The sequence below is a fragment of the Petaurus breviceps genome, unplaced genomic scaffold, assembly GCF_028583685.1.
Source record: "Petaurus breviceps papuanus isolate PSGF00001 unplaced genomic scaffold, PetGlider_PUasm1.0 90769, whole genome shotgun sequence".
Classification (NCBI taxonomy): Eukaryota; Metazoa; Chordata; class Mammalia; order Diprotodontia; family Petauridae; genus Petaurus; species Petaurus breviceps.
Genome location: NW_027187341.1, coordinates 14,316,240 through 14,340,479, shown reverse-complemented (window position 1 = coordinate 14,340,479; position 24,240 = coordinate 14,316,240). Strand labels below are relative to the sequence as shown.

The 24,240-nt window shown below is 36.5% G+C and overlaps 1 protein-coding gene across 4 annotated transcripts; it reads right to left on the bottom strand.

Annotated features, from left to right (window-relative positions):
- Positions 1–1,036: 1,036 nt before the first annotated feature.
- Positions 1,037–19,299, bottom strand: LACC1 (laccase domain containing 1). Of its 4 annotated transcripts, none has more exons than XM_069068697.1 (7): positions 19,146–19,283; positions 16,023–16,632; positions 11,793–11,971; positions 10,679–10,844; positions 6,076–6,301; positions 4,780–4,959; positions 1,037–2,909 (listed from the first exon to the last, which is right to left on the bottom strand). In XM_069068697.1, the coding sequence occupies exons 2-6, from the start codon at positions 16,576–16,578 to the stop codon at positions 4,785–4,787; spliced, it is 1,302 nt and encodes a 433-aa protein (XP_068924798.1). In that variant the 5' UTR covers positions 16,579–16,632; positions 19,146–19,283; the 3' UTR covers positions 1,037–2,909; positions 4,780–4,784. The 4 variants fall into 4 exon arrangements, with proteins under 4 accessions (XP_068924798.1, XP_068924797.1, XP_068924800.1 ...); XM_069068696.1 differs by lacking the exon at positions 19,146–19,283 and adding an exon at positions 18,806–18,955; XM_069068699.1 differs by lacking the exon at positions 16,023–16,632 and having other exon boundaries at positions 19,146–19,299.
- Between the last annotated feature and the right edge of the window lie 4,941 nt (positions 19,300–24,240).

The following is a 24,240-nucleotide window of genomic DNA, read 5'->3' as shown; positions in this document are numbered from 1 at the left end:
AGTTGAGAAAGAGGGAACAAACACCAACAACTAGGGGTATAAGGAAAGGTTTCTAATGAGAGCTGAGAAAATCATGCAGCAATGGATTCTGAGCAGCAGAGTTGGGAAGGAAGTACTTTATTGTCAAAAGGGACAGCAAGCAAAGACTAGGAGGTGAAAGATGACAGGACAAATGTCTACAATTAACAACATTAACAGTCACATACAGGAAACAACTTTCTGAAAGCAACAGCAATGTTCTCCAGAGAGAAATAAGCACACAAAATGGCAGACCTCATTCTCCAGGCTATACTAAAATGTGGCTTTCTAAAGATGAAGTAAGTCTCTTTAGTAGTTACTGCTGATGCAGTACTTTCCCCTCAACGCTAAAGCAAAAATACTTTCTATGATCCCGTGATTTTATATCAGTCAATTTGTACTTATCTGCATTGGCAAAATATGGTTTGTGAGTCATATTTTCCCTGAGTTGGGCCAAATATATCAAGTATTTTTATTAAATGACTTTTTGCTGAGCTGGAAGGAAAAGAGTAAAATAAGGTATCACTATATAACACAAGACTTATTCAGGTAAATTATTTTAAAATGCAAGATGTAACAAATAACTGCCTACAAAATCTTATAACTCAAGTTGTTTTTAAAAGTACAAAGAGATGAACAACAAATGTTAAGGATTATGGAAACCCATAACAGAACTTTCAAAATGTTGTATGACAAAAATACATTAAACAAATGTTTGTTATGTCTAAGATACTTCCCCCTAAAATCATTAAACATTTTCTGAGAGCTCATTCCAAGTATGTGCAACATGCTGTGTTAGATCCTGTGGAAAATCTAAAGATATTGTCAGTCTAACAAATAAAGGACATGAATACAAATAATTATCTATAAAGTAGATGATGATAAGTGCATGTGATAAATATAAAGTCCTAAGAAATTCCAAAAGAGAGAAAAATCACATTTGGCTTAGTAGGGCTAAAGAGGAATGCAGGAAAGAAGAAAATCTGACAAGGCTTCAAAAGGACTAGGAAGAGACTCATTTGATCTACTCTATAACCATTTAATGATGAGAATTAATATTAACACAATGCTTTACAGTTACAAAGTAATTTACACAAGAGGTAGGTAAAAAACAACATCATCTACATTTTACAGAAGGGGAATCTGAGGTTTAAAAAGATTACATGCTTTGTCTAAGATTACACAGAGAATTAAACTAGTAGCCTGAACTCAGACCTCCTGACTCTGAAGTCCCAAGTTCTTCCTATTATACCACACTGTCTAATGTACACAATAATTAATGAAAGCAGTCTCAAAGCTTTATTATGGGAAGGTGTATGCTAGTCTGTACAGTAAAGCATAGCACTCCCCCTCCCCTGCCCTTTATAGTCTTTCTTTCTTCTAGATCATACTGACCTATCAGTAGAATTCTAAAAAAAAAAAATAAATTTACTTGTTTCAAAATGATAATGAAAATACAAATTTTCTTGAAGATAACTTATTTTTCAATTATCTAACCTTAGGTAAATCAAAAAGCTAAGTTTTCTTATAGGCAGAAAACCCAAATAAGCCAAGTCATCCCAAGGGCATTTAAGGATGAAACCAGTACCTTATTTTTAATTCCCCCACCCCTAAAATGGTGATCAAGTGAATACCATTACCTATTGATCCATATGTCTACTTTCCCCATCTAAAGAAAATATTTATGATGATTAATATACACATTCATTGATAAAGGAACAGTAGGTCTTTTACAAGTAATATACCGCAGCAGACATTTACAATGTCAAAACTGACTAAAAGGTAAAGAGAATACAAGATTCCACTGAATTTGTCTGACTATAAACAAGTATTTAATACAGTAAAGCAAAACACTACCTTAGAGGCTTTCTTCCAACAAGTTGTTTCCCATATGTATATCAAAAGCACATAAGATACAAGAGATAATGTTAACAACTCTCTGATTATAACTATCAGATAGGTCATAAAACAGACACTTGTTCTTGACAAAGATGTATATAATGGTCATGGAGGAGATCTATAGCAGAGTCAAAGACATAAGACAAATTTTCTACAGATCATTAGGTCCTGGAGATGTTCATCTGGAGATGATACTGGGTTAACTGAAGCAAATAGTGGAACATCACAGAGCCTCCTACAAAAAAGCCACAATCATTTTAAAAAGTATGGCATAACAATCAATAAAGAAAAACTCAAACAGCTGATGAATGCCTATTATGCAAACTATGTTATAAAGTTGGATGACCACCTATAGAGAACCTCCATGAGTATATGGACAAATAACTTGGACAAACAAGAGAAACAGAAAATGACCCGGGCCCAGAACTGAAGAGGATGAGGAGATCAGGCTAGATTTCCTTTGGGACACAGCAAAGTACTATAATAACTCCAAATTTCTTTCTGAAACCAAAGTCCATCATTTGTGGATGTTGTATGATTCTTAGTTATGAAATACTACATCTTCCAAGGAATTACAGCAGAGGATAATACAAAGAAAAGAGAATGGAGAGGCACATGGTGTGCAAGGGCAATGTGACACTTCACAAATGAGAAATTATACAAGAGAAAGGGCATAAAGGAGGTTATCAGAGAAGTGTTTAACTGAAAAAAATGACTGTGTCATACAGCAAAAAAGAGGGATAACTAATGAGGAGTGTACATGCTATATACTGTTATCCATACAATACCCAGAAGAACATCCTGTCAGGTCCCTAATCGTGAATTTATGGGAATATATGGATGAGAATCACAACAAAAGGCAGCCATGGAGGGGTTATAATCTGCATTACTGGAAGGAATATTCACACTGATGAGATCCTAGAACCATGGAATACTGGAACCAGTTGTATAAGTGGCTAGGAAGCAACCCAGGTAAGCACTCCAGCTTGTACCTGTAAAATACAATGTAATCAAATATTTAAAAAAAGAAACTGCTTAAAATATCAGGAAAAAGCATAATAGTAGTATACTTTCTGGCAGCATGTACCAATCAAGTATTTAGAAAGTCCATTATCAATAGGAAAAACAAGTAGCATATCAAAATATTTTTACTGTTATTACTGTGGAGAAAAATACTGATGTATATTCACAATGGTGATTATCTTTTGGCAATGCTGTTCACTGGAATTTGCTATTTGTTAGTGAGAACAAACATCAATACAGTCACAATGATGCTACATTTCTGTGAGTTTGAATGTGCTTCTCCAAGAAATACTAACTTTAAAAATCAAATTCATTTTCTTGTATTACTTGCAAATAGTTGATGTAAATCTAGTTAAGTACCAAATTAGTTTGCACACCAGAGAGCCTAGTATTTTAATGAAAAGTTGTTTAAAGATTATCCCTTCAACTAGTAAAGAGAAAGATAAATGAACTCAAAAAATGAGAAATTTACAGTCTCATCAAATTATACTTCCTGATATCAACATTTAATATAAAGGCATAACACACTCCTTACTACATAACCCAAGTAAATTAAGTGAGCCATTATTAATATGTAAACATAAGTTTTTCTATAGCTGATGTTAAAAATATGAGAAATCTTAATCATTAGACTACAGAAAAAAATGAATTTGACTCTGCTATATACTATTAATATAGCAACTTTCTTCATATTTTCAACATTGTACTTGCTATCCAAAACCTCACTGATGATTGCCAGTCTAAATTCACTTAGAGCTGCAATATATTTTTTTTCATTTATGCTGGACTACTAGATCCCCCCCACAAAATATCACAATAGTACCCAGGTAGCCTAATATAGTCAGCAAAATACCATTTAACCACAAGGACAAGCAAGATTTTAAGAATGACAAAATGTGTATGATAAGAATTCTTATTACTCAGTTTCTCCCCTAATGACTATTGGCATATTCATGGCTCAAGGATCAAAGACTTCAGAAGCAAAGAGGACTTTAGGTATCACATATAGCTCCCCATTTTATTTAAAGAGGAGGAAATCCAAGCTTCAGAGTTGTTCAGAAACTTGCTAAAGGGAACTGAGCACATTGGCAATTGAATGTAGACTAAAACTAAGGCTTTCAGATTCTTGGGCCAGTGCTTTCCCCACTACATCAGTTGCTGTTTCCTTGTCTGTCAGGCTTCTAACATCCTCTATCTTTACCTATATTTTTAAAAAAGTCTTCAAAATGCATTAAAAAGATACACTGTACATTTAAAGAAACAAGAATAAGAGGCTGACATCCAGAAAATACAAGCTAAGTTTTACAAACCATTTTTGAGCACCTACATAAGATTTTAAAAATTACAGATTTTATTCAGTCTTGACAGAGGTAAGAAATGGTGTTTCAGTAAAAGCTGTAAGGGATCTTAGAGGTTACCTACTCCAACTCCCTTTACTTTACAGAGGAAGAAACTGAAATCTACAGAAGATAAATGATTTTTCACTTAACATTTATTCAGAATACTAGCACAACCAAGCTCAGTAATGAGGGAAGTGATTTAGAAACCTTAAAGCACTACAGATATGGGAGTTGTTATTATTATTGTTATAATCAATTAACCAAGAAAAGAGGCAGCTGTCATCAAGGAAGATCATCTTGGGAAAAACAAAGAATAAGCCTGTCACTATGATCTTTCTATATTGAAGCAGACTCAAAATAAATTTCTGAGTATCCCACAAGTATATAAGAAAATTTGCTGTGCAATTATTAGGGATTTAACCTATCATGAAAAACCTCAATTCACAAAGAGTCACTTAATGCTTCCTAATTGGGTTTGGTAAAAATAAAAAGAACTTACCACATTTACTCTCTAATTAATATGAAGCCTAATTGTGATCCAAAATCAATGCCATCCCGGACATGGGAAAAGAACATATCAGGATGACAGGATGTACAAAGGTCAAGATTTTGGTTCTGGGCAGACTTAGAATCACCTTGAATATTCTGAGGAAGAATTCCTCCTCTTTCTAAAAGAATTCTTAAAATAAAAAACAAAGAAAGGCATCAACAATTTGTATGTCAATCATCAAGTAAGCAGAATAATGTGTTTAAGGTAGAGGTAGGGAGTTGATTTTGGTATGACATTGTTTCAGTACAGATCTACAAAAGACAAAGGAAATTAATTATATTTCAATTATGACACCTGGCCCATTCTGCAAGCAGTTTCTATATTCTTAATTAATGAGAAAACAGTACAACCTTTCATATTGTAACTCTATAGACTTGGTTTAAGTAGAAAGCTTTGCAAACAACAAAAAGTATGGAAAGAGATACTTCTGAAGCAAATTTAAAGGTATTTTGATGCAAGGTTCACTCATTAGGCTGAATTCAAAGATTTTAGAATTGTTTTTAAAAAATCATCTGGACCTCTTTTCTCATTTTATGACTAGATTTTTCAATAAAAATAGTTAACAAAATAATATTATATACAAGGCTATAAAGTTATAAGGTTGGTTCTTAAAACCATATGTGGAAATAAGGTGTATTCTTTAAAAACTCTTTGCTGCTAACTTTCCTTCTGAAAGCAAAAGAACAGAATGAAACACAGACAGATCAATGCTGCTATGTGCAATTACACCCAGTTTTCTAAAGGCATTAATAATAAAACTCAAATAATTTAAATAGCAAGGCTCCAGAAAAATATCTTTAAAGGTAATAGGTTTTACATCATCCTAGTTATTTTAAATTAAAGAACCACATTCCTCTACCCAGCTGATAATAAAAATGTTCTCTGGTTATGTGCTTAAACAGATCACCTTAATGTGTATCACTATCCTTGGGAAACTTTAGCCTATGTATTACCCATGATTAAAAGTAAACTTTGATATGTCTACCTAGAACTTTAAAAAAACGATTAAATCACATACCTAATATTTCTCTTCCTCCTTTCAAATCAAAGGAAGATTGCAAAAAGTCTAAGAAAAATTTCTATACTGTTTAGCTAGAACAGGTTTCATGGCTTATTTAGATTTTTGATGTAACTGAGTTCTATGCTAGTTGATGTCAGTAACTGTAAATATCGCAGGGATACCATTTAGGTCTTATAATGAAAAGGCTGGTATTTTGTGTTCTACAGAAAAGAAATCAAACTTACCGAGTGGCTCTACGTATGTCAACATAGGGATCTGGTGAGTCAACTAGTCTTACGCACTGAGGGTCAAGATTATAAAAGGCATTTGCTGAGTCTCTCGGAAGAGTAAAACAGCAGGGCCCCACTGAGGGGCCCATCACAACAAGAATATCTTCCAGGTGACAGCCATATTCTGCTACCAGAGCATTGACAGTAGCCATAGCAACTCCTAACAAGGTGCCCTTCCATCCTAGACAAGAGTAATGGGAAAACGGTCAAGATTTGGGAATGCTGGACAATTATGTTCTGAACAGCATTTCTCAAATTACTGTAATGCCAAAACAACTCCACAGTCTAGCTCTTGAAAAAGCTATCCCATTCCAATATCATGTGAAGACCAGAATATTTGAGAACAATGAAAGCATTCTTCTGAACTCTGCTTAGGATTAAGGGTAATCTGTACTGGGTTACATCATTAAGGATAAAAATGTGACAAGATTCAAGAGGAAGAAAATGAAAACAATATTTGCAATTGTAATTACTTTGAGGATCACTGATTTTATCAACCAGTGCAGGTAGAAAACCAAAAGTTTTTAATGAAAAGCTATGGCCAGCATTGTGATAACTGGCCTCTGGATGATAGCCACACAGCTGGTCCATAGCCAGACTCATAGTCAATGCATTTCCAGGTTGGTAAAGCCACCAGAGCTTGAACTCCACTCAGTAATTGGGACAGTATAGCAAATGAGCCATCTGAATAGGACTTAAGAGAAAGAGAATATTAAATACATATATGTTATAAATAAGAATGGGATGATTTGATGGTTCTTAAAACATATGAGATAATTATTTTCTATTTAGAATGGAATAGGAAGAACTGAACAAGGAAGGAAGAATAACATTAGATTATTAAAAAGGTTAACCATATGCACTGGTTAATTGCTGAAATAATTTTTAACAAGAGACAATGGATTTCCAATCCCTGACAATAAGCATGACCTTTAGTGGCCAGGACCATCAGTTGATATTTAATAAATGCCAAACTTATTTATGCACAGCAATATAATTAGGAATTATACTTGTAGTTCTACCTAGAGGCAAGAGGATTAACTGGGTACTATCAGAGGTCCCTTACAGTCCAGAGTCTAAGACAGGAGACTTCACAAGGCAAGATTTTACATGATAGAGAATGGGTTAGGAATTGACCTGTTATTCCTTATAGGGAAATCATAAATGAGAAAACTCCCTCTATCAATGAAAGAGCAGATTTATACCTTACCTGCCTAAATAAAGTTCTCTTGTATTTAAAAATGTAAAAACCATTCTTAGCTCACTGACCTTACAAAAAAAACAGGTCAACCCTTGATCTAAAGTATTGAGAGATTTAAGTGATCGATTTGTCCAGGATCATATAGCTGATGTGTCAGAGGCTAGAACTAAATCCAGTTTTTTCTGGCTTCTAAATCAGTTGTCTATCCACTACCCCACCCCTATGCTGCCTTTTATATGCAACATAAAAGAAATAATGAACAGTTAACTGAACTTTATAGGTAAGCACGCTGCATGTACAAGCAAGTGTCAAGACTCAGCTACAAGAAGTTATAACTTTCAGATTCCCTGAACATGTTGACAGAAATTAGATATTGTGGTAATATGTATACTCTAATCGTAGTCTATTTACTACAGTACACTGAAAACAGATGATCACCATTACAGGACAAAGGAAGAGGGAAATAATTTAAGAGGAATTATATGTATGTATAATTCCCATGCTATTCACAATTAGCTCTGCTTTTTACTCCAGTTTATCATTATTTCCTTATTTGCAGATGGATGCTGCCTCTAAAAACATACTACGATGGCAGCAGAGTACTGAAGATTATAACGTCCACTAAACTGTTTTTGTTTGTAATTAATATTGTTGCTGCTGTTCAGCTGTTTCAGTCGTGTCCAACTTTTCATGACCCCATTTGAGGTTTTCTTGGCAAAGATACTAGAGTGGTTTGCCATTTCCTTTTCCCGGTCACACAACTATTAAATGTCTGAGGCCACATCTGAACTCAGGAAGATGAGGCTTCCTCACTCCAGGCCCAGCATTCTATCCTCTATGCCACCTACCGGCCCTAACCTTAGTCATGTTCTAATCTGGGGCAAAACATCCTAGTTCTCTCTTCAATATTTCAATGAGACTTTTTTTTCCTATATTAAGAAATGCTCTCAATTCACGGAATTGTTTATGAGAACTTCCAAACAAAGATAACTTATGAGAAGAAAACAAGTATCTGCAAAGGAGACTCTATTTCAAAGCCTTACTACTTCAAGGCCCAACCCAAAGGAGGCACTTTCAGAAAAAATCACTTTATATATGTAGGGATTTCTACAACCTATGCGATCATGGGTTTTCAGATCCAGATTCTATGCCTACTACTATATACATTGTCGGGGGTCATTATCTACAGTGTTTCTAATTTCATAAAGCTTACCTTGTAAACTGCATATAGTAAACTGATACTTCAAAATATAAAAAAAAATACTGATTTAAATTCAACATAAAGAAGGTACTACAGACTCTTTTCAAAGTAGAACTTGTAAATAGGGACCCGAATTAGTGTTCTTCCTGCCCAAAATACAATTTTCTGAAAATGCAGGGGAGTCTCCATAAACCCTTTGATTATTCTCTCAGACTTTAGTATACTTACTTTTCAAAAAGAAAATGTAACTGAATACAGGGCCATAGATAATGTGCTTTGGTCTACTCTTAAGGGTAGTTACAGTACTAGATTACAGCTCTTTAAAAATAAAAAAAAAGAATGTGAATTTCCTAGACACTAAATCGATGTCCAAATTATAACCCTACTTCTAAAATGCTAAAGATGAATTCACTGGTCACCTTATATCTCATGGTTAAATCGCTTTATTTCCTTTTTAAGAACCTCATTGGTTATATATCTATGGAAAGGACTTTACTTTCAAAGACACCTTGCAATCGGATATATAGTCTTTCTTTCTATGTGGTCTCCATCTTAAATATTTTAAAACTTCAAGAATTTCCAGTAGAATGTAATTGTTTTTGTATATGTATTCTTAACATTAAGAAAAGTGCCTTGGTAGCAAGTACTTAATAAATAGTATCCAAATTTTTTTATCAGGAAATGGGGATAGAGTAAACCCATGTTCCCCAGCAATGTTCTCTATTCAGCAAATCTGGCTACAAACCATCAAATGCCATTACTGTAACCAAATGAAAAGCATCACAAGGTACAGTCCTTTTCTCAGTGCTGTAAGGTCTGAAGCCCAAAGTAATGGACTGATTCATAAAGGTGAAAAGAAACTTGGTAATTCTGACATGTTACTTAAGATCCTTTACTTCTTCCCCAACAAAGTTTTTCAGTCCTTCTCTTCTGTCCTGAAACCTTCCTCACACTTCCACCTTCCCATTCTCTCTTAACAAAGGATCTCACCTCTTACTTTACAAAGAAAATCAGAATCTTAAACTTAACATAACTCATCATCCTTCACCCCAAAACCAGCCTTCAAAACTTCTCTATTTTTGCCCAAAGCACCACCATTTTACCAGCCTCAGGTTCATAACTTTGGTTTTCTCCTTGGTTCATCTTACTCCACTAAACAACAGTAAAATTTTGCTGTTTCTACCTCCACCACATCTCTTGCATATAACCTTCTCTTTCTAGTAACATGGCTATTACTTTAATATGAGCCCTAAAAGCTTGCCTATATTACTACAAAAGCCAAATTTTTCCTTTGCCTTGGCCCTCTCCTTCAGTCTATCCTACATAAGGCTGCTAAAGTGAGTTCTTTCAGCACATATCTAATTGTGTCATTCGCTACTCAAACTCCAATGATGCCCCACAGCCTATAAACTCCTCTAATTTTAAAGCCCTTCACAACCTTGCCTCCAACGTACCTTTCCAGACTCGATGGACAGTACTTGTTCTCTCACACTGGGATTCAGCCACACTGGCTTCATCTCTGTCCCTTACACACCTCACCTCCCTCCTCTGTGCTTTTGTACTTGCTGTCCTCTATGCCTGGAATGCTCTTTCCCCCTCCTCCACTTACAAGAATTTCTCTCTTCCTTCAAGACACTCTTCAATTATAACATTCTACCTGAAACCCTTCCTGATCCCTTCAAGTGCTGGTTCCCTTCCACTCTCACCACCTTTTTATTTAATTACCTTAGTTATTCTCTTCATATTTATTTTGTATACACTTCCATATGCCTTGCTGTCTCATGTATTAGAATGTAAGCTCCCTGTGAGGAGGTATTACTGGATTTATGCTACTTGTAATCCTAGCTTCAAGATCAGTGCCTGGCATGTGGCAGATGTTTAAGAAATGATTATTGACTGACTGAAGACCATATTCAAATGAAAATCTACATACTGTTCTAAAAACCTCCAGGAATTTATCTTCCCCAACTTATGAGTGACAAGTGATCCTTGCTATTAAGAAGTTTTTCTTTATAATCATTTTAAATTCTTTAAGCTTTGGCTTAAGCTTCTTCTATCCCAACATGTCTCTCTCAAAAGCACTGTCCAATATCCACAAAACCTTAAACATTCTATAATAGCAGCTGACAGAGAAATAAATAATGAAACATAGTTACCAGAATGAGCGACCCCACATGCTTTTTTAACAGGATCTGCAAAAATCAAAGGTATACAGTCTGCACCAAGAGCTGCTATGGTGACACCTCTTTGGTTGGTTGTTATTCCATCATAAGAATCAGGCTCCTTCTTGCCCATTATCCAGACACCATTGGCATGATCAGTCTAATGAAAGGGAAGATTTAAGGCAAATAAGGAAAAAAGTTTTAAAAGAGAAATACATTAATAACTTGGATTGAAATTATCATAACATACAACTACATTATCATTTTAAGATTACTATTAAATGTTAAGTCCATGAGATATCTGACTGTCCTACAGATGATGAACACTAGGTGCCCCTGGACCAACAAATTATCACATCTTGATATAAAAATATAAAAGCAATATAATTTTTAAAACTTTTTAAAAATGAAAATCTCCGTAAATCTTAAAGGAAAATTAGAAAACCAATAGGTGGTGAAGTAAAAAATTCAAACAGAGGAAGCTAAGTGGTACAGTGGATAGAGTGCTATGCTTAGAATCTGGAAGACCTGAGTTCAAATCCAGCCTCTAGACACTTAGCTATGTGACCTTGGGTAAGTCACCTAGCTTCTGCGTTTCTTCAACAGTAAAATGGAGATAATAGCAACTACATTCCAGGGTCATTGTGAGGATCAATTGAGATAATACTGATAAAAGTCAGCACAGTGATGATTAGAACAGGAGATGATTCACACAGGCTTGGTTCCTTCCTTCTAGGGACACCAGCTTTGTCAAGAAAAGGCATCTGTCTTATCAATAATGGTTCTGTTTGCCACTGGAATGGACTCCCTTTGTTTTTAAGTACACCCAGCACTCTTATAAATCAAAAGGGTTATTAGTCAGTGAAGCTATGTACCAGTAGGATCAGGTCCTACAGTAACCAGTACAGCACTATAGTACTTTTAGAAGGCATTCCAAGTGGCAGACAAATATTATGTAATTTATCTACAGGGTTTGAGGTGTCTATTAAAAGAAATTATGAGTAATGTCCTTAGACTATAGGTGGAAAAGCTAAAGTAAAAGTAGCCTGATCAAAAGTCACATGGTCAAATTTACTTTAATTTTCTCATCTATGAAGCAACAAAATACCTTTATGCGGTGAAATTTTTCAGGATCAAATCCTGCCGCCTGAGCCAATCTGCGCAGATTTTCTTGAACGACAGCTTTGGGATCTCTACGCTTAGTACTACTGAAGAGATTGAAAGAACTGAGAGTGGGTAGGTAAGATATCCCACCTGTCCTGGTAGTGAAGCCATGTATGAAAGTATCTGTTGAAAATATTAAGATTCAAAATAAATTTCGTGTACAATGACTAATACTTTACAATGCTCCTATCAGATGATATTGATAAGGGGCACTGACCAGCAAGGAATTTTTTTTTAAGTCTGCAGGGATAGCTAGAAGGATTAGGTTAAACAAAATGGACCTGATTTTATCTAGTTTAAGCAGTGGAAGCCTTCTGAAAACTACTGCTAAATCAAATAGCCATTACCATAGGTCTTCTCCTGACTGCCAAGGCTACAGGCTCTGGAGTTATCCCCTCCTAATTAGACAGTCTTTCCCACCATCCCATAAATTATTTATCAGGACTCACAGCTTAAGTACTATACATCAGAATCCTTGTCTGACAACATGCTTTCTAGTAACTGATCCAATCCTTGCTTATCATGACCCATACAGATAATCTCTGAAAATAGCATATCCAGGGGCGGCTAGATGAGGCAATGAATAGAGAACCGGCCCTGAAGTCAAGAGGAGTTCAAATCTGGCCTCAGACACTTAACATTTATTAGCTGTGTGACCTTGGGCAAATCACTTAACCCCAATTGCCCTGTCCTCCCCTCATGGCTAACTGGACCAGCTATAATAGTTTATTTCAAGCCAATTTTGTAGGACGGAGGCCCAAATAATGGAAATTCAGACCCTGTGCCCTGTACCAATGAAAGGTAGTGGAGAATAGTTAACAGAATAGGGAGATGCAAGTGTTATATAAATCCAGTGCTGAGGGCCCAGATACTTCTAACAATGAAGATAACTCATGTATATGCAATATGGTTTGCAAAGTTTTCCTAAGTCCAAGTCAGAGAGGTAGATAATGTAAGTATTACTTTTCCTTGCCAGGCTATGATCTATTGTCCTAAATTCATCTAATTCTCTTTAGTTTCTAGCTCTACTGATTCATATCCTCCATGTTTCTCCCTTCATGAAGCAAACAGTCTATTAAGGAGATAAGTCAAACAATGTTTCATAATGTTATTACAATTTATATCATTAGAAAGCTGCAAAACAAAGTATAATGTGAGGTTCAACAGGAAAGACTGTCACCAAAGATATTAGAAGAGGCTTCTTAAAAGAGGTGGCATTCAAGCTGGATTTTAATGATCAGTAAGAATTTACAAGTTACAGAAAAGTAAAAAGGATATTTTAGGAATAAGAAACAGTATAAGCAAAGCCAACACAAGAAGATCCAAATATGCCTCATCACATTCAGAGCACAGAGCAGTCCAGTTTTTCAGATTAAGGCATGAAAGGTAGGGTGACATTAAATAATAGTGGATAGAAATACTATCTGGAACTACAGAACAAGATGATCTTTTGAACTCTTGACACATGAAGCAAGGTGAAGTAGAAAGATTCCCAAACTTGTAATAATAGGACCTTAGTGGGATCAGTTATCAGTGACTAGACAAGTCAATTAATAAAGCTCTCTAGACCTCAGTTTCATGTAGAAAAAGATAAAGTTAGACAAGTAGGGTACTTCCAGCTCAAGATCTAGATTCCACAGTGATCTCATCAACAGTATGCTAATAAGAGAATGTAAGTTACAGTTAATACTCATAGATTTTATTTATTAGTCCTCCATATCCAAGAGTCTCATAGTTAGGGATCCTTATTCTCTCCTTCAAAACAGAGGGAGCAGTGTCTCCTCCCAAATAAGATAAAATCTTTTGTCCCCTTTCCTTTGAGTCAGGTTTATGTTATCAGTGACCAATCTTCCTAAATCAAGAGTGGTATATTGATTTTACCCAAATTAGATGTGATATTCTGATAGAGATAAATGTGGTTTTGCCTTTTAAATGAAAAACAAAGATATGATTATTTTATACTATATTCTACAGAAGCAATTGTCAGATAATGCTTTAGACTAATAGCCTCAAAACTTTTTTGATAGCACTATCAGTAAAAAAAAAAATGTGTATATGTGCCCCCAGCATATGTATATCTACTTGTTTATAAATTACATACAGGTGCTATTATATACATTACAAAATAAACACAAAAATAAAAATTGAAAATATTTTATTTATTAAAAATACAAAGCCCCATTTTGATCTCAATTAAAATTATCAATTGAATGAGAGCAAAATTAATGAATGCTTCATTGGTCTCGAAAATTGTTTTAAAACACTTTGTATCAAGCACTTCACAGATGTGGTTTTAATGTCAGTTTATTTAGAAACTTGGTTTTAATGGCTGCCATAACTGAAAAGATACCTCACAAAATCACACAGATCCAAAAGCATTGCTGGCCACGCGTACTAAATCATTATACTCATTAGTATACAGATTCAGTGCTACAGGTAACACATTGTTTTCAGCAACCTGGCAAGGAAACCAGAAATATTCAAAAGGAAAATACTGACAACATGGATGAAGGGGAGGGTGTAGGTATGTTGAAGAAAAGCTTGAAACAGGCTACTGTGGGGAGTATAGAATAGGATCCATCTTCCCACCACCTTATTGGTTGCTATGGCCTGTACTTTGAAGAACACAATTCTAAAAAATGTGAATGCTTAATGTTATTCATCCACTAATGTTAGGGATCATCTTTATCAAAGAAATGCGTTAAATTCTAGTAAAAAAATATATAAAAGTGAATACACTTAGAAAAATGTACCAGTATCAAACAGAGAGAAAATCTAACAAGTGAACTATATTTATTTTGAAATATGTTAACAATCATATCTTGTTTTGACACTAGCAAAATTATCAAGAGGTTATTTCTATGCCTGCCAATGATGTTAATTTTCCATTTGTAAAATGGCAATATAGCATATGATACTTAAGCCAAACATATGCCCGGTACTGGGGATAAAAACAAGCAATGATACGGTGAAAAATAAGCTGGATTTGGAGATACAGAACTAAAATCCTACCTTTACCACTTCCTAGCTATAACTGAGCTATAGTATGTATTTACCCTCTCCTAGCCTCAGTTCCTTATCAGTAAAATGAAGAGTTTGTGCTATATGGCCTATAAGTTCCCTTCCAGCTTGAAAACCATGACCTTTTTATTCTTTATCTAGAGAATATATACAAAAGCTATACAAGGTAGCTTGGGGAGGGAAAATATGAGAGCTGAGTAGACCAGGAAAGACTTCAAGTGAAGCTTAATTTAACTGAAACTTGAAGGAAACAAGGGATTCTAACAGGTGGAGATGAGAAGAGAGTCAATTCCAGGAACGAGGACAGCCAGAACAAAAGCAGAGAGGATGTGGAAAGTCTAGTTTGGCTCAACCATAGTGTGGGAAAAGGAATAAAACATAACAAAGCTAGAAAGACAGGTTAAGACCAGGTTGTGAAGGGCCTTAAACCAAACAACTTTATATTTCTTCATAGTAGAGGCAAGAGAGAAACACTGGGATATACTGAGAAGGGACATGGTCAGACTAATACTTTAGGAAAATCACTCATTAAAGCAATGACCAAGCACAATTCCAGATGACCAATTAAGAATCTACTTACTTTCTGACAGAAAGAGCATAAGACTCTTATCATAAGATCATATTCCCCCTCCCCCCCTTTCTCAATTGAAGGGATAGAAAATAAATGCTTTTTAGAGAAAATTATTCTGACAGTATATGAAAAATGGATTAGAAAGGGGAGAGATCTGATAGTGGGAGATTTATTATTATTTAATTAGGAGGGTCTAGCAATAACAAAGGCAATAAATGATGAGGGGATGAACTAAAACGGTGGCTGTATCAGTACACAGGAGGTGATATGTTTAGAAAATTCTGAACTTTTTAACAGTAGCTTATCATTTTTTTTTCTTGATACAACCCTAATTTTACTGACTTGGGTATTTCCTCTACCAATGAAACCAAAGATAAGAGATGTTTTTTTTTTGTGATGCTCAATAAATAGTTACTGAGTCAATGAATATCAAATGAAGATTTTGTGTGTGTGTAGACACTAATAAGCCACGAAAAAGAGATCAAATCAAGTAGAGGACAGGGATGTGGAAAAGGTTAGATGAGTGCCTAAAGAATTGACTACATACATACATGAAAAATAAATGGATATAACCTAAAATACCTGGGATCAAGGAAGATGTAAGAATGGTGAGTTCCCCCTTCAGTCCTGGTAGACTTCTCAAATATGTTTTGATAGCATTCTGGATTTCTTCTAATTCTTGGTTTGTAACAGTATTTAGCTCAATGGATTCTTTTATATGACTTTCTCCCAAATCTAGTGGTAAGTCTTCAAACTCAAAATGGTAAACATCAGTGAAGAGTTGATCAATAAAAACTTTCATTAGTGCTTTCCTCTTTATTGTTGTAATTATTTTAATACTACTCAAATTTTTTTCATCAAGTTTTTGCTTAATTGTATATAAGGTAGCAGCCATATTGGAATTACTTATAACCTCAAATTCCAATGGAAGGGATGGTAAACTACTGATCATTTCAAGTTCACTATTGTCATGTTCACCATCAATTTCACATCTGAGATTATGGCAATGCATTATGCAAAGGAATTTGGCATTTGTGGCATGTAGGTACTGGACAGCATTCAGTGTTTTTAGTAGCACACAATTACTCTGTGAGTTCAATTTCAAACCAAAGAAATCGATCAATACTGCTTCTGCCATACTTGAAAACTGTTATAAAGCTCCTCAAAAAGAATCCTGCACCCAATAAACTACCTATAAAGAAAAAATATAATATCAACATACAAATTATTCAATAGTTACAGCAAAAAATGTGTAGTATTTAATTTAAAAAATTAGATTTGGATACCAAAAAAATAGTCCATCAAATAATATGACCAATGAAGTAATGCCTCCTTTATTTTCCATATAAAAATTCTGTACATCTTTCAAGCACAAATATCCTGATAAAGCCATGTTTTACATAGGAAGAGTTAAGTGTTAACTATGGAAGAGTCCTAGGATACTTTTTTTTTCATTATAGGGAGTTAAACTTAGGCAACATCTTTAAAACTGACAAGACTGCCACATAACATCATGTTCCTTCATGTATTGCCTGGGGCCAAGTTCCAGCTTTGTCACTTACTAGTCAAGCCATTTTAACTACACTGAGTCTGTTTTCTTATCTGTGACAGGAAGATAACAACACTTCTAATATGGACCTCAGAGGGTTCATGTATAGATCAAATGAGATACAATAAGTGAAAATGTTTTGCAAATCATAAGTTACATGTTTTTGTTTAGCCATTTCAATTGCATCTAACTCTATGACCCTTTTTAGGGGGGCTAGGGAAGAGATACTGGAAAGGTTTGCCATATCCTCCAGATCATTTTTTACAGTTGAGGAACTGAAGCAAACAGGATTAAGTGACTTGCCCAGGGTCACACAGCTAGTAAGTGTCAGAGGCTGAATTTGAACTCAGCAAAGTGAGTCTTCCTGATTCCAAGCTCAAGTCATCTATCCCTGTAACACCTAGCCACACAATACCTTACCTTTATTAAACTTCAGTCTAATGAAATCACTAGTGTATAAAGCATTTTCATCATAATAAGAATAGCTCACAGGAATTAAAGTTTTGCAAACTGCTTCACATAATCACTCTCATTTGATCCTCATGTAAAACCTGTGAGGTAGTTGTGTTATCTCTATACTACAAATAAGAAAACTGAGACCCAAAGAGGTTTAGTGACTTGCTCAGTATCACCCAGCTAGTAAGTGGAGATCTGGAATTTGAACCCAAGTCTTTTCAACTCTCTCTATGGCCTTTCTATTACCTTTCTTTAAAAGGAGAACAGCTAATAAGGAAACCTTTCTTATTTTATGTGTACAGAATGGTGTATCTACATAGGATTACAACAAACATCTTGATAAAGTCAGTACAGATACTGTTCTTCCTTCAACCATAAACATGGCACTTTTCAAAGGACTCATGCTAGAGACCAAGTCACAGCCCCTATTCTTTCTTTAGGCTCTACTGTGCTATACCCTTCTTCTCATATCTGACCCCACTTCCTGCTCCCCAGTAGGGTTACTTCCTAATGTACTTAATGTTTATACTTCCCATTCTTTATATAAAGATGCCCTTAGTGTTGATCTGTAACAGAGTTTACCTAAATACAAAGGGGAGGACAGGTGGGAAAGAAGAGTAGTAATGGTCACAGTGATTTGTCCCCCAGTCCTCAGAGATGGTCCTGCTGCCTTCTGCTGCACTTTTCCTTTTCCTACAGTATCAAGGGGATCAGTGCTGATCTGTTTCGTTCTCCCCCCTTGTTTTTATTGTTCTTAAGGTATGCCTGATTTTACAGAACCTCCCCAAAATACATTATATTGCTCAATGGATTTCATACTCTATACAGATATAGGCAGGCTTAATCTTGGAATGTACAGATACAGATCTAGATATGAACATACAGAGCTGTATCTACGCCTATGTCTATAGTCCTATATATCCTACATAGATATCACAGAATGTGTAAAATTATATAAACATTACGCTATAGATATAGTATTAGATTATGTACAATTGCTGGTGCCATTCTTAAGGATCCTGATCCTTAGGTCCTTGAACCTGAACCCATCCCCGGGCCTCACTGGCACCAAGCTCTCATCACTGGCCCTCGTGGGTGAGGTAACTAGAGGCTGGCTTTAGGCACTTCCCTCCCAGTTATTTCAAACCCCCCCCCACCACCACCACCGGCCCTGTCTGGGTCAAGCCCTAAACATTAAACAATCCCAGCAAGCTGTGACCGGGTTAGGCGCACAGCCGATGACGATGCCCCCGGCCTGGTGCCACCGTCCTCATGACTCACACAGCAGCCCCGCACTGCTGGGGCTCGCGGAGGATCCCCGTTACTGCACGATAAGCACCCATGGACACCCCATACTTACAGCCCAGGCACGCGTGACTCAACAACCTTCTGCCCAGATTCCCGAAGGCAAACTTCCTGGGGAAGCCGCAGGAGCCTGCGCACTCGGCTCCGCTAGGCTCTGGCTAGCGTGCCGGGCCGCAGTGCAGCTGCGCAGTGCGTCCAGCCGGGTAGAGATGCGTAGCACTTCCGGCTTGGTAACCATACACCCCCTTCCCCCCACACCTTCCCACCCACACGCACTCAGAGACCCCAGCCCCCAAGCGTGTCCTTGTCTTATAGCCCCCGAGCATATGCCAGAAAAATAAACCTCGAGAACTAAGCCAGGCTTGAGGGAGGTGGGGTGAGGAGACAGGACTCACCTGAGAAGCTGGGACCAGAAGCGGCGGTAGCTAGAACGAGGCTAAAGGTTCAGGGGAGGAATCTCGAGAGCGAGGCTGGAGGAGGCCGGAGGGGGAAGGGTTGGCTGTGGGCGTGGCCGAGGCGAGAGCGAGGCTGCGCACGCCATCCCATATGACCCCCGCACCTCAGGTGTGTGAGGGCGCGGCGTCAGGAGTGGGTGTAGTGCTGTGCAGTCCCGGGCTTGATCCGTTTCCCAGGACACCGCAAAGCCGGTGGTGTTGACAGGCTTCCAGCCCCGAATCTAGACCCTAGTTTTGTAAGCGCCGGTAAGTGGTTCTTCAAGGCTGCCGTGGGTCTCAGTTTCCACAAACACCAATGAAACAAAACTCCTACTGTGTGCCAGCCACGAAGTGCCGACGGTCGTCTGGCTGAGCCCTACTATGTGTAGGTCGGCACCATGGTTAAATGCATACATATGCACATATACCTGTATGTCTATATATATATTTAAAGCATTTATATATCTATATATAAATCTATTATTAGTTGAATACATCCTACCTAATTTTATCTCCACCCCTTTGTTCACATCACTCCTGCTGCCTGGTGGCAAGGGCAACATTAGAAAAACAAAGCTGGTCCTTAAGAAGTTCACGTTCTGTTTGAGGAGATAACGTCATGCCATATGAGGCTCCACTGATGAAACCAGGGCTTGAGAAGAGGACGTGGAGCGTGACAACTTCCTGCACTTCCCGGGCGATCAGAGGAAGACACACATTTTTCTTTGGATCTGCAGAGCAGACCAGAAGCAAGGAGTGGATCAGCCTGAGTTACGGGAAAACTTTAAATTACAGATTTATAAAAGTAGAATGGGGCATCCCCCAGAGGTAGTGAGTTCCCTTTCACAGTATATTCTTCGAGTAAAAGTTGCATAATCACTTATCAAGGATATAATAGAGGGCATTCCTGCTCAGATGTGGATTAGGCTCTATGACCTCTGAGGTCCCTTCCAACACTAATACCCTTTAATTTCATGCCTTGGGTTGAACAAGCCACTGTGTTCCATAAACTGCTTTCTGAGATGACTCCGGAGGCTGCTCAGCCCTCCCTTTTTTTGATCTTAGACATAAAATACTAATATTCCAACATTTTTCAACTAATCCATGAGGGCCATCACACCTTTCAAATACTGGTAGTGTTTCTGTTATTTTTCATATGTAAACCAAGCCTCCAAGGTTTTCCCCAAAATTCTATTTCAGTTTGTTCTTTGCCTCACTCCTGCCATTCCATTATAGCATGTAAAAGGATAGGGGGGAGGGAGTCTAGGAAAGTTGCTCCTTCAGAAAAAACAAATATTGGGGCAGCCAGGTGGCAGCAGTGAGTAAGAGCACCAGCCCCTGTCTTGGGAGACCCTGGATGGGTTCTGGCCTCAGATACTTGGCACCCACACAAAAAATAACTGGCCGTGTAACCTTGAGCAAGTTACTTAACCCCAATTGCTTTAAAAAAAGAAAAAAGAAAACAAATCCAGTCTAAAAAGAATGTAAGAAAGATTGGTGTCCCTTTGACCAGGTGATACCACTATTAGGTCTGTACCCTAAAGAGATAAAGAAAAGGGAAAAGGACCTATATGTACCAAAATATTCATAGCAGCTCTTGTTGGGGTGGCAAAGAATTGGAAATAGGATGCTCATCAGTTGGGGAAAGGTTGAATAAGTTGTGGTATATGATTGTGATAGAATACTATTGTGTTGTAAGAAATGACAAGCAGGATACTTTCAGAAAAACCTGGAAAGACATATGAACTTATGCAAAGTGAAATGAACAGAACCAGGAGAACACTGTACATAGTAACAACAATACTGTACAATGATCAACTGGAAATGACTTACTTATTCTCAGCAACACAGTGATCTAAGACAATTCTGAAGGACTTATGATCTACCTTCAGAGAAAGAACTGAGGGCGTCTGAATACAGATATATTGAAGCATACTTTAAAATTTTTTCTTTATTCTTTTTTATCTCTGTTTTCTTTTGCAATGTGGATAATGTGGAAACATATTGTTTGACTTCACATGTATAACCTATATTAAATTGCTTGCTTCCTCAAGGTGGGAAGAGGGAAGGGAGAGTGAGAACTTGGAACTCAAAATTTTAAAAAACAAATATTAAAATTTTTTGTTTACATGTAATTGAGAAGAAATAAAAATAACATGTACTAAAAATTAAAAACAAACAAAAAGGAATGGAGTCTTCATCTTTAGGTGGAAATGACACAAGGAGTAATTTTTTTTTTCTTTCTTGGTACATAGATGACAAGGGCTAAAGACCCTTCAAAAGAATGAGAGGGAGAAAATGTTGATATTCAGAGATTCTGCTGCAGTTTAGAATACGTAGTAGTTAGGAATGGTCTTATGCCTCTTATTAGCTGATGAATAGGAAAAAGACAAAAGCCTAGTAATAGAAGGAATCTTAGAGTTCATCTATTCCTCATTACAGGGGGATACTCCAGGGCCTCTGTCAGATAGATGATCACTAAGGTTCCCATTTCCATTACTTCATATACTGATTAAGAAATCAGGATGAGATATCTTCTAACTGTGCCAATAAACACAAGGTACAGGGACTGTCCCCTGCTGAAATGTGCTTTCACACAGAGCAAAGAGATATTAGTTTACAAAGCAAGTGTGAAAAGTACCAGTGTTTTATAGTCAAAGGTAGAAATTAATTTTCCTTTCCTTTCTAAACCAGGCAGTAGAGAAAACAGAAAAGGAATATTTCAAAACAGCAAAGCTGTCATGGGAAAGAGATATTCTTATATACTATTTACATATCCTCTCCCTTCACAATGGAGAAAATGCCAATGATGACATAACTTCTCTTAAATATATGTACCTCAGAAGATCAGTAGTCCTTTCTGCTAAATATTGTCCACCTTTTGGTTATGATCTCAGAGCCCTCTTTGAGTCTATCAGGCCTTTATATCTATGACTGCCTCAACTTTTCCTTAAACTGAGTTATTCCATACCTATTTATGAAGGTTTACTTACAAGTTCTTGCTGGGCATGTTTCAAAATAATTAAAAATTCCTCTATTCCATTAAGTAATCTCTACTTACCATACCATCCCCCTTCCCTTCCAGCATCAGCTTTAGTTTTGAAATCTTAGATTCAAAGGAACCAATTTCACAGTCAAGTGAAAATTGTGCATTTAATTGATTTATTCAACAAAGATTTTTAAGCACCTACTTTGTGCAGTGCAGCCTGAGGACACTGGGGATGTAAAGACAAGAATTCTAGGCCACAAAATATTTATAATCTTATAAATAAGAGTATAAAGTACTGTGAGATCACATGAGGGAAAGATTACTTACAGAAGGATTAAGGAAAGACCTCAAATAATAAAGGACATTAAAGCTAGAACTGAAAGAGCAGACAAGCAAGTCAACATGTTTCCTTATTTTAGAGTTAAAACATCAAGACAACTTAGGGCATGGTAGGGTGAAAAAAAGCATGTAGGGAAATATGGCTGCTGACAAGATGGAGCAGCAGTTCTCTACTTTTTTTGAGTGTGAGGTCCCTCCCTGTTAATGTTAAAATATTGTATTCCCCCCTCCCCAAAATAGTGAGAATGACTGAAATTGCAATAATTATTGAGAAAATACTTAATGAAAAAAGCTGCAATGAAGCTAGTTGTGTCTTCAATTAATTTATATTTTATTACATCAGTTTCTACACACATTTAGTAAGCAGCAATATGTATACTAATATCACAACATGTACATGTATTAATATGAGAGGAAGAATGGAGTAATGCCCAGCCTCAAGGGAAGAAAGACTTGGGGTTCAAGCCCTAGCTCTGACACATTGGCTGCGTGACCTTGTTTAACTTCTCAGTTGCTCAAGCAACTCAAGTCATGCTTATATTATAAATTGCTAAGTAGGTATGGCTCTTAATAAGTAGAAGTTTTTTCACTGGGAGTTTCTTTTATTAGTGAAAGCGCAGGTCTAGACCCAAAAGGTGTGTGTGTGTGTGTGTGTGTGTGTGTGTGTGTGTAAGACATTATATTTATTTTATTTATTTATTGATATATACACATATATCAATATATATGTTATCTATTGTCTACTATAATAAATATAGTACTTTTTAAAAATCCCTGCATGCGTCAACACCATTGGATCCCTTCAGGATTTTTTGTTAACATGTGGAATTCCAAGGTCTTAACAACAGATGGCAGTATTTCTTTTTTTTTTTTAAACCTTTTGATTTCTTCTTCATTCTTTCGTAGCTTGTAGGGGCTGCTGACTTTGCACAGCCCTGCCTCACTTAAATCCAATTCACTTACAAGTCATGGCATCACCTTGCTGATGTCACAATCCCCTCCACGAACGAAGAACAAACAACTACTACAACAAGAAGATTGTAGGGACTGATTGGAATAAGTCTGATTGTTTTCTCAACAGCTATGTCTTTGTGCATGTATTTATCCAGGGTGAATGTACCACCGATTTGTTTGAACCTATCTTTCATGTTATCATCCTGTTTTCTTAAGCTTTCTCTTCCATGAGAGAAGATATTGGGAAGCAGCCTATTTGCACACTGTGCAGGACTCAAAAGAGCCAGTCTGTGACCTTCAGTGGTTTACAATTCAGTTTAAATATGAAGTGAAAAAATGTAAGAGCAGAGGTCAAGAAACTTGGAGATAAGTGCAACACAGTGGGAGGAACACTGAATTTGGAGTCAGAATTTTATTTTGAATCTTAATTATTCCCTTTACAACCTTAGGGAATCACTTGACCTCTCTGAGCCACCGTTTCCTCATTTTTTAACTTTGATCTATCAGATGTTCTAAACTAGGATCCATGGACTTGCTTTATATATATATATATATACACATATATATACATACACACACATATATATACATATACATATAATATATAGATGAATTTAAGTTGAATAGATTTCATTTGTAATTCTATGTATTTTATATTATGCATTTATTCTGAATTCAGAAAAATCCAGAGGCTTTGCCAAACTGCCAAAAGGATCAGCGACCCAAGAAAAGTTAAGAACCACCAGCATAGATGATTCATTCATTTTATGATTG

Coding starts and splice junctions, on each gene's coding strand:
- LACC1 (XM_069068697.1), bottom strand. CDS start 16,578: ATGGCAGAAGCAGTATTGATCGATTTCTTTGGTTTGAAATTGAACTCA. Junction 11,972..16,022: donor TACATCTTCCTTGATCCCAG/GTATTTTAGGTT, acceptor TATTTTCAACAG/ATACTTTCATACATGGCTTC. Junction 10,845..11,792: donor AAAAATTTCACCGCATAAAG/GTATTTTGTTGC, acceptor CCCTTTCATTAG/ACTGATCATGCCAATGGTGT.